At 41.2% G+C, this 15,567-nt stretch overlaps 1 protein-coding gene across 4 annotated transcripts in view; it reads left to right on the forward strand.

Annotated features, from left to right (window-relative positions):
* The window catches only part of DCUN1D2 (defective in cullin neddylation 1 domain containing 2), a 55,663-nt gene that overhangs the window by 13,583 nt on the left and 26,513 nt on the right, over positions 1 to 15,567 (forward strand). For all 4 annotated transcript variants that reach the window (XM_045007348.1, XM_045007342.1, XM_045007365.1 and 1 more), the window contains exon 4: positions 2,984 to 3,114. In XM_045007348.1, the coding sequence (XP_044863283.1) occupies positions 2,984 to 3,114 (131 nt within the window). The remainder of the gene's footprint in view (positions 1 to 2,983; positions 3,115 to 15,567) is intronic.

A 15,567-nucleotide genomic window follows, 5' to 3' on the forward strand; every position in this document is an offset into this window, starting at 1 on the left:
GAGGTGGAACCATGGGGAGAGGGTGGCATGGAGGTAGAAGGCAGTGATGGCTAGTGCCCTGTTGTGTAATATAGTATATGTGGGCCAAAGGTGTTAACATAACCCAGTTACTGTCCAACATTAAACAGTGTTAAACAAGATTTGGGGTGTGTTATACAGAGACCACAGCCTGTTTAGTACCATGGCAAACACACCATTAAAAATCCTTTAAACTTTCTATTAAAGATAAAAGAAAAAAGGAAAAAACAGTTCAAGCATTTTAAATCTAAAGTATTAAATAAGGTTTTCATTTTAACAGCATCTCCTTTTCCGTATCTCTTTAGCTGGAGAAAGCTTTTAGAAGGAAAACCCCTGTTGTTTAACAGTCTCTTAGAAGGTATCAAAGATGGTAATAACTATCCTTTTGGGGGAAAGAGAAGAGGTTAGTTGAGATGAGCTGGAGCTGTTGTTAGTCTGATCCTATTTCATCTGAGGTGGTGTTTGTCAGCTCTGTTGGCCCCAGCTGAATCCCAATGTCATTTGGGTCCCTATCTCTGACCTCCTCTGGTCAGAACATCTCTCAGGAGCAGGATGACAAAGCATAGGATCTCAGAAGATGGTGGGGGTGGCAGCCACGGTAATGAAGCTTGCCCTAGTAGCCTGTTTTTCTCTACGTAGTCTTGTTCTTTAAGGACCCAGAAAAGGAATCATGGGCAATATAGCCTGTCCCATCGTTTTGTCCACCAGTCAGACCTAATTTCTGACATACCAATTTTGGTTCACTTATTTCTGGTTCCACACTTTCTTGTTTATCAAGAATAATCTTAACACAGTCCTTGAGTTATATCTGTAGCCTTTTTGTTTGGACTAATTCTCCCTGTCTCTCTTTCATACCTTTTCCCATCAGCATTTTTTGTTATAAGTTATCATGACATCTTCTGAACTCTCATGTACTTTTTACATTGAGTTCTCAATTAAGGCAAATTTGTAGGCTGAATTATCAAAACAGTTCCCGCAATAGAAATGTTGTGGGGGATTATCTCTGTTTCTGTCCTTGCTCAGCTCTGCTTCCCCTCTGAGGGCATGGCTACACTCGAAACTCCAAAGCGCTGCCGTGGGAACGCTCCCTCGGCAGTGCTTTGAAGTGCAAGTGTGGTCGTGGCGCCAGCGCTGGGAGAGAGCTCTCCCAGCGCTGCAGGTACTCCACCTCCCCGAGGGGATTAGCTTACAGCGCTGGGGCACTGTTTACACCAGCGCTTTACAGCGCTGTAACTTGCTGCGCTCAGGGGGCTGTTTTTTCACACCCCTGAGCGAGAAAGTTGCCGCGCTGTAAAGCGCCAGTGTAGCCAAGGTCTGACTCTGCCCCATGCCATCAAGCTCCAGTTGCTCCCTCCCTATTGGCTGATTGTTTGGGAGCTGAGAGTCAATCAGATTCTGGCCACCCCCTCAGCTCAAGCAATAGGTGGGGGCAGGGCACACTTCCACCAGTGGAGAGATAGTAATTGTGTGCACGCATGTGGAGGGAGAGGTGACGGCAGGACCCAGATAGGCTGGAGCAGTGCCCAGGATTGGGCTGGGGAGCAGGTAGGAGCCGGGGTGATCTCTCCATCTCCTATTCCTCTGTTCCCCCTCCCCCATTCAAGATGTGCTTCCAACTCCTCTGTTGTTCTTAATTTGTTTCCAGGTTCGATTCGTAGTATTGGCTACATCCAGTAATCTGTCTTTTGGTTTGTGTCCTCGCTACCTGAGAAACCCTTATGCTTCCTATATGACGCTGAGTCAGCTGAGGTCAAATTGGGTAATTTAGCTGGCAATGTCTCAATATTATTGTCTTTAAGCAGAAGGGTCTCAATTCTGAAATTTTCCTCCACCTTGGTCTGCCAATCCGGCCATCAGGTCATGGTGGAGGACTCGTCTTTTTCCTGGTTTTTGATTAAGGAATGTGACTGTGGATGATTCAGTTTAGTGGTTGAAAAGTCTTCTAAAGTTAACATTGGTCACAAGCTTAACATGTAGTACAAATTCCTATATGGTGTACATAGACTACGGTGTGTGGTTTCATAAATTTTAAAAACCTCACATTTAGTGGAACAGCAATAAAAGTAATAAAGAAACAGTACATTACAGTTCAATAGGATTGCAATTAGTTATATTTAAGTTTTACTTGATTCTGGTGGTCCTGTTTAAGATAGAAGAGTGTTCATTAGTCCATCAGCTCAACCAATTAAGAAAGTTTTCTGATCAGCTCTAATCTGCAGTCTGAGGTGTGCGCACACGCACACATTCACATACCCATCAATTCACACACATGTGCACAAACAAACATATTCACAAAAGTAGTCTTAAGTATTAACAACCACCAAGAAATAAAATAAACAGCAACTTGTAACTTACGATATCCACAGCAACACAGTTTGGGAAACTGTTACTTATTCCCATACATTACATCACTCTACAAGGGCATTTTGAGATCCAGTGGCTTGAAGTTGAAGGTAGACAAGTTCAGACTAGAAATAAGCTGTAAAATTTTTACAGTCAGGGTAATCAACCCTTGAAACAACTTACCTAGGGATGTGGGAGATTCTCCCTCACTTGGAGTCTTTAAACAAAGATGGGACATCTTTCTAAAAGCTGTGCTCTTAGCTCGACCAGCAGTTCTGGGCTGGATACAAGGATTATTGGGTGAGAGTCTCTGCACTGTTTTGCAGGAGGTCAGACTAGATGGTGATGGTCCATTCTGCTATTGAAATCTATGGGGGAAAAAGTCCCTGAACTAAATGGCTCAATCTTACTCGTCTGTATACTTTTGGTGCTTGTATAGAACCACCTTTCTGCTTAGGGCCCTTAAATGTTTAGTAAAGTAAACCAAAGTGATATTTTGTAATTGAATCTTACAATAATGTTACTCATTTGTGTGTTTATAATAAATATTTATAAACTTCTTCTTTTCTAAAATGGTTTATGTATGGTTTATATACAAATATTGTCATCTCTTCTGCGGCAGGTGTGACACCACAGACAAGCTAAAAGCTCTACTGCCAAGATTGGAACAAGAGCTAAAGGATCCAATAAAGTTCAAAGATTTTTATCAGTTTACCTTTACTTTTGCTAAAAACCCTGGACAAAAAGGTTTAGGTGAGTATAAAACCCAACAAGAGAAGGGTAAAACAACAAGCTTGATTCATGTGCTTTCAATAATATAGTAGTCACTAGTTGCAAATGGTGACTATAGTAAAGTTCACTTAATAATTTCTGTGCCTCCGCCCCCCCATTTAATCTTTTCTTTAATATTGCCTTGGGTGAGGTAAATTAGCTAGGTTTCCTAGCACGTTTGACATAATATCTACTCTATGAATTTAAATAAATTCAGTGTATAGGTGCACATGGTAAGAAGGTCCTTAGAAAAATTAACACAAACCTATAACTAGTATTAAAGGTGATACTTAGACTGTAAGCTGCTCTGGTGTGAATATCACATTGTCTTCCTTGTTTTGTTCAGCACGAACTAAACTTCTGCTGCTCTATTCATCCCAAAGCGGAGGCAAACCCTTGGAAACCCCACTATCCTGAACAAAAACTTTACACAAAGGTGAAAATTGTAGGCTGACACTAAAGTAGGCCTGCTTTGGTATCATATTTTATTTTGATCCAATTTGGCATAAAACGTAGGATCAGCTCCAAGTTGGTAGGTAGATATCAGCATACAGTTTCGCAGGGTTTGGCAACCTCTGGCACGCAGCTCACCAGGGTAAGCACCCTGGCAGGCTGGGCCAGTTTGTTTACCTGCTGCGTCGGCAGTTTTGGCCGATCGCGGCTCCCGCTGGCCGCGGTTTGCTGTCCCAGGCCAATGGGGGCAGCGGAAAGTGGCGTGGGTGAGGGATGTGCTGGCCACGGCTTCCTGCCGCCCCCATTGGCCTGGGACAGCGAACTCGTTGGTCAGTGGGAGCTGCGATCGGCCAAACCTGCCGACGCGGCAGGTAAACAAACTGGCCTGGCCTGCCAGGGTGCTTACCCTGGCGAGCCGCATGCCAGAGGTTGCTCACCCCTGCTGTATCGTTTTTTTACAGTTCTCTTAACAAGACTCTGACAGTTCATCAGAACCCATACCATGCTGTTGCTGTCAGTATAACAACTGGTATTCTTTACTCACTGCCTGATGCAGTACTGTAAATATATCTTTTCTCACCTGCTGTTTCCTTATGACTTTTGTCAAGTCAAGGGTGTTTACCTAGTTTATAAGTAGATAAAGTATCAAACCTTTGGCATTAAATAAATTAGTAAGTTTTTGTCCAACAGATACTAAAGGAATTTATCCATGGAGCAGACAACAGCTTGGTAAAACCAGCTAACATGAGGGCTAACAAAACATTTACTGTATTGTCATCAATGTAACAATATTGTCATCATTCTCTTTTGCTATATGCACATTATTTGGGAGAAAGTAGTCACTTATTCCAGACACTTTAATTGTGTATCACTTTGAAATTGGTGTGGATGTTAACAGACATTTTTACTATGAAAAAATAGCTTGAGGGGAAGGAGAGTGAAGACGGACAAGAATAGGAGCAAAAACTGTTTCAGACAATCTTGGTTGAGAGGTTTGTTCATTCTTTCCTTGGTTTGACTTTGAGTGTCTGGTTCTTGCCTTCCCCACTGGCTTTGGAGGTTTTATTCAACTATGATGAGTTTTATCAGCTTTATTTTCCTTTAGGTGTTGTCCCTCTCACCAAATATTTTTTTCTTGCCACTGTCATACAGACAAGATACCATCATGCAGCTTAAGTGTCTGGCAAAGCTCTGCAACCAACATCTTATTGTGAGGGCTCCTAAGCAATTTGAATCAATCCACTTTAAAATTGACAGAGTAAAGCATTGGCTATGTGACTTTTAGTAGAGCTAAAGCTCAACAGTTAAACGTTTATGTTCTAAAATGCATGAAGTCTTACATACCATTTATTAAAAATCGTAGTGCTTTGAGACAGAGCAAAACTTATCAAACACAAGTTAAGTTTGCATAATATCTGACTTCTTGGAATACCTAAAGAAAGAGTATATTACAAGCCACTTGCTGTTTCAGTTGGCTTAAATGCAAAAGAGGAACCAATATATTTAAAATATATTACAGAAGACATTTACCTAAATCTGTACCAAGAAATAGGAAAGGCACTGCAATCAGAATTACAGCAATGGATATTCTTGCGTATGTGGCCCAGAAAAAAATGGAATTGAACAGTTTTCTAATACCCCAATTTATCTGGTCTGAGGAGAAAGGAGTTAGCTACTGACCCTGGATAGGCCGATAGGTATATGGTATCTCTCTATCCTGAAAAATGGTATTTTAGGTAAGGAACACCTGAATGTCTTGAAATACTTATGAGACAAAACTGAGAAGAGCAGAAATGAAAATTAATCTAAAGAGGACTCTAGAAACTGATGACTATACTGGGAACGTCAGCAATTCTGGTAATGCTTGATATTATTTGAATTGGGTAGTGTTGGGTTTTTTGAAAGATTGTAGGTTTTTTATATAGGTTTTTCAGCCTTTGGAAATTTAACTTTTTTAGTATTTTTAAGAAAAGGATCAAATTCAGGCAAGTTTAAGCAAGTGTAATTCTTTTGATTTTAGTGGAGATACACCCACTTTCATCAGGTCTGAACTTTGGTCCACTGTGGGTTTAATTGGGAGGAAGTCCAGAATACAAGTCTTGAGCTTGAGTTAAGTAGTTCTTTAAATTCAGCTAGCTGGCCCATCAGAGTTGAAGCTCGAGTGCTGCTGACTCGAGAGCTTATAATGTAGTGGGGACTCAGCTACGTTGTATAGTAGAGCTGGCAGTTTCTGAAAGAGAGAGTTTTAAAGACACAGCTGCAAACTATCCTGATGGGAAGGAAAGATGGAGCCATAATGATCTCTTACTATTTTTCCTATCAGGAGCTCTTTAATGACTTGAAAATAAAAAGAGGAATCCTACAAAAATGGAAACATGGACAAATTGTATTGATGAATACAAAACAATAGTGTAAGTGCATAGGGACAAAATCAGAAAGGCTAAGGCACAAAATGAGTAACACCTAGCAAGGGACATAAAAGGCAATAAGAAGAGGGTCTATAAATACATTAGAAGCAAGAGAAAGACAAAGGAAAGCCTAGATCCACTACTTAGTGGGGAATGTGAGCTAATAATGGATGACATCAAGAAGGCTGAGGTGTTCAACATCTATTTTTGCTTCTATCCTCACTAAAAAGGTTAATTGTGACCAGATATTCAACACAATTAACATTAACAATAAGAGTGAAAGAATAGATTAAGGAATATTTAGATAAATTGGGTGTATTCGAGAACGCAGGGACTGATGAAATTCACCATAGGGTACCTAAGAAACTAGCTAAAGCAATCTCAGAACCATTAGCAATTATCTTTGAGAAGTCATGGAGGACAGGTGAGATCCTGGAGGACTGAAGAAGGGCAAATATATAGTACCTATCCTTAAAAAGAGGAATAAAGAAGACCCGAGGAATTATAAACTAGTCAGCCTAACTTTGATACCTGGAAAGGTACTGGAACAAATTTTACAAACTGACTGTTTAATATACCTAGAAGGACAGTAGGGTATGATCAATAGCCAATATGGATTTGTCAGGAACAAATTATTCCTAACCAACCTAATTTCCTTCTTGGACAGGGTTACTAGCCTAGTGGATGGGGGAAGCAGTGAATGTGAAATATCTTGATTTTTAGTAAGGAGTTGACACAGTCCTACATGACATTCTGATAAGCAGACTAGAGAAATATGTTCTAGATGAAATTACTCTAAGGTGGGTGCATACCCAGTTGAAAGACCATACTCCAGAGTAGTTTTCAATGGTTTGCTGTTAAACTGGAAGGGCATATCTAGTGGGGTCCCTCCAGGGTCTGTCCTGATACTTTTCAACACTTTCACTAATGACTTCTATAACAGAGTGGAGAGTGTGCTTATAAATAGGGCTGTCAAGCGATTAAAAAAATTAATTGCGATTAATCACACTGTTAAACAATGATAGAATACCATTTATTTAAATATTTTTGGATGCCTTCTACATTTTCAAATATATTGATTTCAATTTCAACACAGAATACAAAGTGTACAGTGCTCACTATATATTTACTGTTGATTACAAGTGTTTTCACTGTAAAAACACAAAAGAAATAGTATTTTTCAATTCACCTAATACAAGTACTGTAATGCAATCTCTTTATCATGCAAGTTGAATTTGCAAATATAGAATTATGTACAAAAATACTGCATTCAAAAATAAAACAATGTAAAATTTTAGAGCTTGCAAGTCCACTCAGTCCTACTTCTTGTTCAGTCAAATTGCTCAAACAAGTTTGTTTACATTTTTAGAAGATGCTGCTGCCCACTTCCTGTTTACAGTGTGACCTGAAAGTGAGAACAGGTGTTCTTATGGCACTGTTGTAGCCAGCATTGCAAGATATTTATGTGCCAGATGCTCATGCTTCAACCACCATTCCAGCGGACATGCATCCATGTTGATGATGGGTTCTGCTCAAAAAACATCCAAACCAGTGTGGACTGACGCATGTTCATTTTCATTTTCTGAGTCAGATGCTACCAGCAGAAGGTTGATTTTCTTTTTTGGTGGTTTGGGTTCTGTAGTTTCTGCATCAGAGTGTTGCTCTTTTAAGACTTCTGAAAGCATGCACCCTACCTCCTGTCTCTCAGATTTTGGAAGGCACTTGACATTCTTAAATCTTGGGTCGAGTGCTGTAGCTATTTTTAGCAATCTCACATTGGTATCTTCTTTGTTTTGTGAAATCTGAAGTGAAAGTGTTCTTAAAATGAACAACATCTCTGGGTCATCACTCGAGACTGCTATAACATGAAATATATGGCAGAATACAGGTAAAACAAAGCAAGAGACATACAGTTCTCCCCCAAGGAGTTCAGTCACAAATTTAATTAACGCATTATTTTTTTAACAAGCGTCATCAGCATGGAAGCATGTCCTCTGGAATGGTGGCCGAAGCATGAAGGGGCATATGAATGTTTAGTATATTTGACACACAAATATCTTGCTGGCTACAAAAGTGCTCTGTGAACACCTGTTCTTATTTACAATGTCACCTCAAAGTGAGAAGTAGGCAGCAGTATCTCCTGTAAATGTAAACAAACTTGTTTGTCTTAGCGATTGGCTGAAAAAGAAGTAGGACTGAATGGACTTGTAGCCTCTGAAGTTTTACATTGTTTTGTTTTTGAGTGTAGCTATATAACAAAAAATTCTACATTTGTAAGTTGCACTTTCAGGACAAAGAGATTGCACTACAGTACTTGTATGAGGTGAATTGAAAAATACTGTTTCTTTTGTTCATTTTTACAGTGCAAATATTTGTAATCAAAATATACACTTTGATTTCAATTACAACACAGAATACAAGATATATATGAAACTAGAAAAGCATCCAAAATATTTAATATATTTCAATTGGTAGTTTCTTATTTAACAGTGTAATTAAAACTGCGATTAATTGTGATTAATTTTTTGAGTTAATCGCGTGAGTTAACGGAGATTAATTGACAGGCTTACTTATAAAATTTGCAGATGACACCAAGATGGGAGGGGTTGCAAACAGTCAAAGGACAGGAGTGGAGTTCAAAATAACCTATTATAGTATAACCCCATAGTGTAGACACAGTATACAGTGATGGAAGGGTTTTATTGTGTCGCTGTAGGAATACTTCCTTCCTGAGCAACAATAGCTAGATCAACAGAAATATTCTTGGATTGACCTAGCTTTGTCTACACAAGGGGTTAGGTCAGCATAGCTACAGTGCTCAGAGGTATGGATTTTTCACAGCCCTGAGCACTGTAGCTATGATAACCTAAATTTTAAGTGACAAAGAGTCCTGTGGCACCTTATAGACTAACAGACGTATTGGAGCACAAGCTTTCGTTGGTGAATACTCACATGCGTCTGACAAAGTGGTTATTCCCCACAAAAGCTTATGCTCCAGTAGTCTGTTAGCCTATTAGGTGCCACAGGACTCTGACGCTTTTTATGGGTCCAGACTAACACGGCTACACCTCTGATACATAAATCCTAAGTGTAGACTTAGGCCATAGTGGATGTCTGCAGGCTCTGGAAGTGGTGCATTGATTCACTTTCTGAAGGTTACCTTTGCAACTATAAAGATTCTCTCCCACGACCATCAGTTTTTTATTTAGATTCATAATAGACGAAAAGGTATCAGGAGCTTTAGATGCCTTTAACTGTGTTTAAAAACAAATGTAAACATAAAAGCAAAAACTTGAGGCCCTGAGTGACAACCTCATTCTTTTGGGTGTGAGCCCTTTGGTCTTGTCAGTGCCTTCCCTATTACGGTTGGCAGGGTTGCTTGTGATGGTAAATTGCAGCAAATTTTCACCATATGACAGTTGTTTTTCTAATGCTCTTTGGATGTGAAATTCTGCTAAGAAGGCTATATGCTGTTCAAAATTTTCATCCACTGGTTCATGTCATTAAATATTCCAGATGTTTCTAAAACATTAAATATTGTATATATCCATACACAACAGCTCTTTTTACAAAGTTTAGGATAAAGGCAGGACTGAGCTCTCAGTGTGGCAAGTAATGCTTAGGTTCCTGGAATTTAGTCTATGAGCAGGCCTATACATAGAAACTGTAGGATGCAAGCGTTGATTTTCTTTTTAAATGTTCCATTATCATAACATTGATTAAAAACTCACCTTCATTATTGACTGGCCTGCAAAATTTTCTTTTTTATAATCTAAAGTCATTATTAGTTTATTCAGAGCTGTTTGAAACAGTATTTTCTTCTGTGTTCCCTAGGTCGGTGTGGTCACTAAGTACAGCATATAGCCCCATACCAGTAGATAGAAATAGGAAATTGTAGTAAAATTTATGCTGTCAGCACCCTGTAAGTGTGTCAGTATCAGCTGAGAAATCCAGGTTACTTCCTGTTGTAGCAAATATAAATGACTCAGTCTGACACAGTAAAGCTTTTGAATTAGCTTTTTCTTTTTCTTTTTTTTATCCTCTTCTCACTCTTCACATGGCTATTTTAATGTGTTTTCTTTTTAGATAACTGGTTTGTTTTTATCTATCTACCACAGCTCCATATGGAGCTGTTTCTTTGTGGGTGGCCTAGTGACTAGTCATGTCATATTAACAAAAGACTCAGGAATTGTCTCATGAATTTACAAGCCCCATTTTCCCACGTCTCTTACCAAAAACATTTGAAGCCTTTCCTTATGGCGTTTCTGCAGAGCCAAGCCAACCACTTCCACCACATTAGAGTTTATGGACAGTCAGTGTGGTACAGTGATGATCTCTGCTTCCCTTTTCATTCAAATCACACTTTCATCTGTACGACAAATACTTCAATCCTGGAGTTCATGTTTGAATCATAGATTTTATTTTATTTTTTAACACCAGAAGAGACCATTATGATCTAGTCTGACCTCCTGCATAACACAAGCCAAAGAAACTCACTTGGAAAATTCTGCATCAACCCCATAACTACAGTTTAATTAAACAGAAGAGGTTTTGGTACAGGTGAAGATATGGTGCACAAAGAGAGCTTATTTCCCTTTTGGTACAACAGGTGCTATTTTTTTTTTCTGATCGCTAAGGAGAAGTATACTATGCCACCCAAATTCAAGAAAATGCTACTACCTGTGTATCAGTACAGTGTTCCTATCTTTCTTAGAGGCAGGCACCAAAGTCCTCCTCTACCTAACATGGAGCTGAACTAGCATCTACTTCACCCAAGTAACATACTCTTCATTAGAAGTATAACTGATAAAGGACAACACCCAGGTCTTTCCTCTAGATCCTAATACTTCCTTTTGGGGTCAGTACTTTGGGAATTGAATCTCTTAAAGTTCTTTGCTGGGATTATAAGGGAACAGACCAACTTTCTCAGGCTCAGATTTCAGTATATTTCCTAAGTTTTGAGCCTTCTGTGTTGGGGCAGGTGTTGGAGAGGCTTTACCCGTAGATGTTTCTCTACCTAAAGGAGTCATGTGAGAAGGGGAGGGACCCATAGCAGCCTTCTCCCAGTGGCTGTAAAGGTATTTTGGACCACTGAGTTGTAGGGAAGACAGAGCAGAGGCATAGTGACTGAGTTCTGCATTCTGTGAGCTAGGGGAAAAAAATCCTTATCTCCCCCTCACTGATTTATATTACCGGGGACCTGAACACCAAATCTATCAAATTTGCCGTGGAGAGTGGAACTTCTTTAGGAGGTCTGCATGAAATGGAGCACTCTCAAGTACACCTGGTGATTGCCTGGGAGAGCAGAGATCAGGTAGACTACTATGTCAGCTCCAGGGACTTTTTGGCCCTTAGAGCTGATGCCCTCTCTCAGCTGTGGGCAGGTTTTTGCAAAGGGTTGCAAGGGCTCTTGCCATAGCCATCTTAATGGCTCCATCCTAGACCTGGCAGATGTGGTGTTTAGAATTGTTAAATTTCATTTGAATGTTTCCTATATCTTCCAGGTGGGATTTGTTTTGTCATATAGTTCACCAGGAAAACTTGACAAGACTTTTTTTAGAGTGATTTTTCAGACTTTGGGATTCACCATGGTTCTGCCTATTTTAATCTACACCTCATGATCTTATTACTGAGTCTGGAAGTTGGAGTATCTTTAAGGTTTGCTTGGTATAGGACTAGAGAGGTTAATCTCACCTGTGCTCCAGGCCTTCTGGGTCTTGTCACGGGTGGTCTGAATAAAGGTTTGAATCTTAGCTCTTGGATGACACAGTTGTTCAAAGGGACAGGCTTAATTGTTCCTTGGTCACTTTACACCCACAGATGGTCAGAATCATAGAGACAGCAACCAGGTTCAGAATGAGGTCTCTTTCTTCCTTGGACCTGAAGCTTGTTCTGAACATCCTAATGGATCCTACTTTTGAGCTCTAAGCACTAATGTTTGAGAGTTTGCCTGTGCTCAGGACTATTTTCCTATGGACAGTTTTTGTTCCAGAAGAGTGGAGGAACTTTCAGTCATTTCATCTAGCAGTTCCTCCATTTCCCACCAGGAAACAGTGGTCAGATTGGTCTTTGTGGCTCTGCTAAAAATCTTTTCACCTATACACCTGGTTCAAGGGGGTGTCATTTCTTCATTCTGCCACTTTACCAGGAATGAGTAAGAGAAATTTGATTTGTGAGACGGGCATTCAGGTTCATGTTTCAAAGGTATCCTTGATTAAGCGATAGATCATCTTTGGATGAGGACTCCAAGAAGGTTGCATCCTCCATAAGTAGATGGTATTACGAGCTCTTCTTTTTAATTACAGCAGCATCTTTAGCTTCCATAGTAGTAATCGCTGAGTAGACTGTTTGGGTCTGCAACTCTCTGAAAGATTACTTCAACATTGGTGGGGGAATCATCTTTATACAATTAGTGACCCAGATTTTGAACTACTGGTATTGAAAAAGCAACAGCATACATGTTTGTACTTTCTTTGTCTTTTACAGTGTTTGTCAGAATAACAGGATAGATGCTTGCTCTATCTAGGTACTCTGTGCACCTCCCAAGTATTTAAAAATAGAAATAACAATCTTCCTTACAAACCTATAGGAGAATTAGCTTAGAGGTTGTTTGTGAGAAGAAAATGGGTATGTTCTGTATGTGGGTGAAGAAATTATTGAAGGGAAAGCTAAATTGAATCAATAGATTCTGTATTTAGTCCTGAAAGTGGATAGTTCCATGATTGTTCATTTCTCTTATGTGTGAGAGTTTTGGTAATGTCGGCACTGCTCTTTTGTCGCTAAAACATTTGTCCCACTCGGGGGTGTGAAAAAACCACACCCCTAAACAACAAAAGTTTTAACGATGAAAAGCACCAGTATGGACATTGCTTCATCAGTGGGAGATGCTCTCCCAGCTGATGAAGCTACTGCACCCCTTCGGGGTGGTTTTATTTTGTCATCAGGAAAGCTCTCCCCTGGTGCCAAAGAGCGGCTACACATCTTACCTTACAACGACGCAGCAGCAGCACCACAGCCATGCCATTGTAAGATAAGCAGTGTAGACATAGCCTTAGTCTGTTTTCTTCCATTTCACATTTTTCTTGCTGGTATTCTGAAAAGCATGTCAATCTGTGGAAGCACTGGTGTAAGACACAGTTCTTTGATGCTAGATTCTGTCAGTAATTAGGGAATGGCTTACTAATATTAGTAATGCCTCATGTTCTGCTTCTTTGGTCTTTTGTTTAGGTACATTTTTCTATTAGTCTTTGAGAATCTGGCAGACAGGTTTCCGGGGTGAACCGTACTGGTGATGAATCCTACCTGGCAATATGGAGAGTTTTTTATTTCTGTCTGGAAGCTGGAGCAAAGGGTTCTTTTTTCCACATCCATTATGAGCAAGCTTGTAGTTTAAAGTCAAGTATTATGATTAATCAAAAGTGGAAAGGCAAAGGAGGGATTCAGTAGCTCATCACATCTTGCACATAATCAGTTGACTTATTCTGAGAAAATCCTGTTCTTTACAGGCACATGAGCCAGATTTCAGTGCAGTTTGTCAGAAAGACTAATTGAAGCAAAAAATAGATGTGACTATGCTGTGAAGCTTTTGTTTGAGCTGTAGGAGAAAGAAATGTCATCTCACATGAAGTTACAGTCAGGGAACAAGAGGAAAAAGACCAAAGGAGACCAATCCAGGGCACCTTGCAGAAAAAAATAACACCCAGCAGTTTGAGTACATTGCAAGCTTAACGTACACTTACACAGCAAAAAAAACAAAAACCACCAACATGGCAGCAAGTCTCAGAGCCCAGGTTAATTGACTCAGGCTTACCCTGCGATGCTAAAAATAGCAGTGTAGACATTTGGCCTCAGGTTGGATCCCAAACTCAGAAATCTGGCAAGGGAGGAGGGTCTCGGGTCCACCTAATGTCTACACTGTTATTTTTAGCTCCATGCTACCATAAACCCAAGTTAGTTGGCCCAGGCTCTGAGACTTGCTGTGGCAGGGTGTTTTTTGTTTGTTTGTTTGTTTTGTTTTTTATGGAGACATATCCTGACTTTCTTATGTGTGCAGACCCTTTACATGTAAGGATACTGAATGGTGCAATATGCTTACATGTATGACACTTAGCCATAGGAATCACTTTCTAACACCGATGTTTTGAGGCTGACGGTGTTGTGAAGGGGGATATGTTGCATGGTATGATTGTTAATCTCTTTCTTTCATAGTCTTAGAATAAGTTCAGAAGTAGTGGGAAAAGACAGTCCAGAATGAGGTGCTAACATTCTCTCCTCCCTGCTTCTTTCTCAGACTAGCTAAATCTATGCTATAGTCATGTTTTTAATGAAGTTGTAGCTTCTTGGGAATATGTCTTTAGAATTTTCTGATGATGTTGAGGAAATCCCATGCTGCCCTTAATTTTGTCGGTGTAAAAATATGTGATCATGTAATTAAAGATTGGATCAAAATGCATAAGCTACTCCTGAGGGCATTCTGTACCCCCCCCCCCAAATTAAAAATTTGGCACCAAAAAAATTACAAATTCTTCATACAATATTTTAAAATTCTGCAAGTTTTATTTGTCAATATATAAATGCAGAGGCTCCAGCATGGCAGTGGGGAGCACAGGCCACTGACTGCACAAAGGTGGGAGATCACCCTGCAGTGTCCTCACCCTGGGGGGACAGACTCAGTAGTGAGGCTGCACCCGACCCTGACACAGTGCAAGGCCTGGGCCTGCCCCACAGACACCCCGGGGCCCTGCTCCTCTGCACCAGGCACACCAGGAGTGGGACAGGCAGGCTCATCCAGGCAGGATCCAAGTGTGCAGGGGCTCAGTGTGGGGGGATCCAGGTGTACAGTAATAGGATTCTGTGTGGGACAATCTGCGTGCAGGCAGCTCAGTGGGGGGGGGGGGTCTAGGTGTGGGGGGGATCTAGATGCACAAAGGTTCATTGAGGAGGTTCCAGGTGCAGGGGTAATGAGACTCTGCAGGGGCTTCCAGGTGGAAGTGGTTGGGGCTCAGTGGAGGTCTCAGCATGGGGGTCTGGGTGCTGGGGGAGTGGAGCTTGATGGAGTGGGGGTCTGGGCGCAGCTAATTGGGGGACAGTGGCCTGGGGGTCAAGTTGGTGCAGGGGGTGGGGCATCAGGGTGGGGGGTTGAGTGCAGGGAGTTCAGTGGGGGGGTGATCTGGATGCAGGGATAGGAGTCCGGAGGCAGTGGGTCTGGGTGGAGGGGGCTCCAGATGCAGGGGTTGAGGTTCAGTGGGATGGGGTTTGGGTATGGAGGGCTAGGGTGGTTTTGGGTATACAGGATGAGGCTTGGTGGGGGTGTCTGGGTATGGGAGGTCCAGATGCATAGGAATTGGGCAGATGGAGGAGCAGCTCCCCATACAGTGACCCCTCCACCCACAGCTGAGGAGCGATGGAGACAGGAAGCAGGGGAGGATGCTGAACTTCCTGCAGCTGGGGGAGGTTTCTGGGGGTCGGTCTGACACATCCCCAGCCACTCCTTGCAGGGGAAGAGGAAGTCACATCCTCTCCTGCCTCCAGCCCAGCCGGGACTAGCAAATGATCCTGGCTCAGGATAGGAGCC

Source organism: Mauremys mutica, chromosome 1 (genome assembly GCF_020497125.1).
Source record: "Mauremys mutica isolate MM-2020 ecotype Southern chromosome 1, ASM2049712v1, whole genome shotgun sequence".
Taxonomy (NCBI): Eukaryota; Metazoa; Chordata; order Testudines; family Geoemydidae; genus Mauremys; species Mauremys mutica.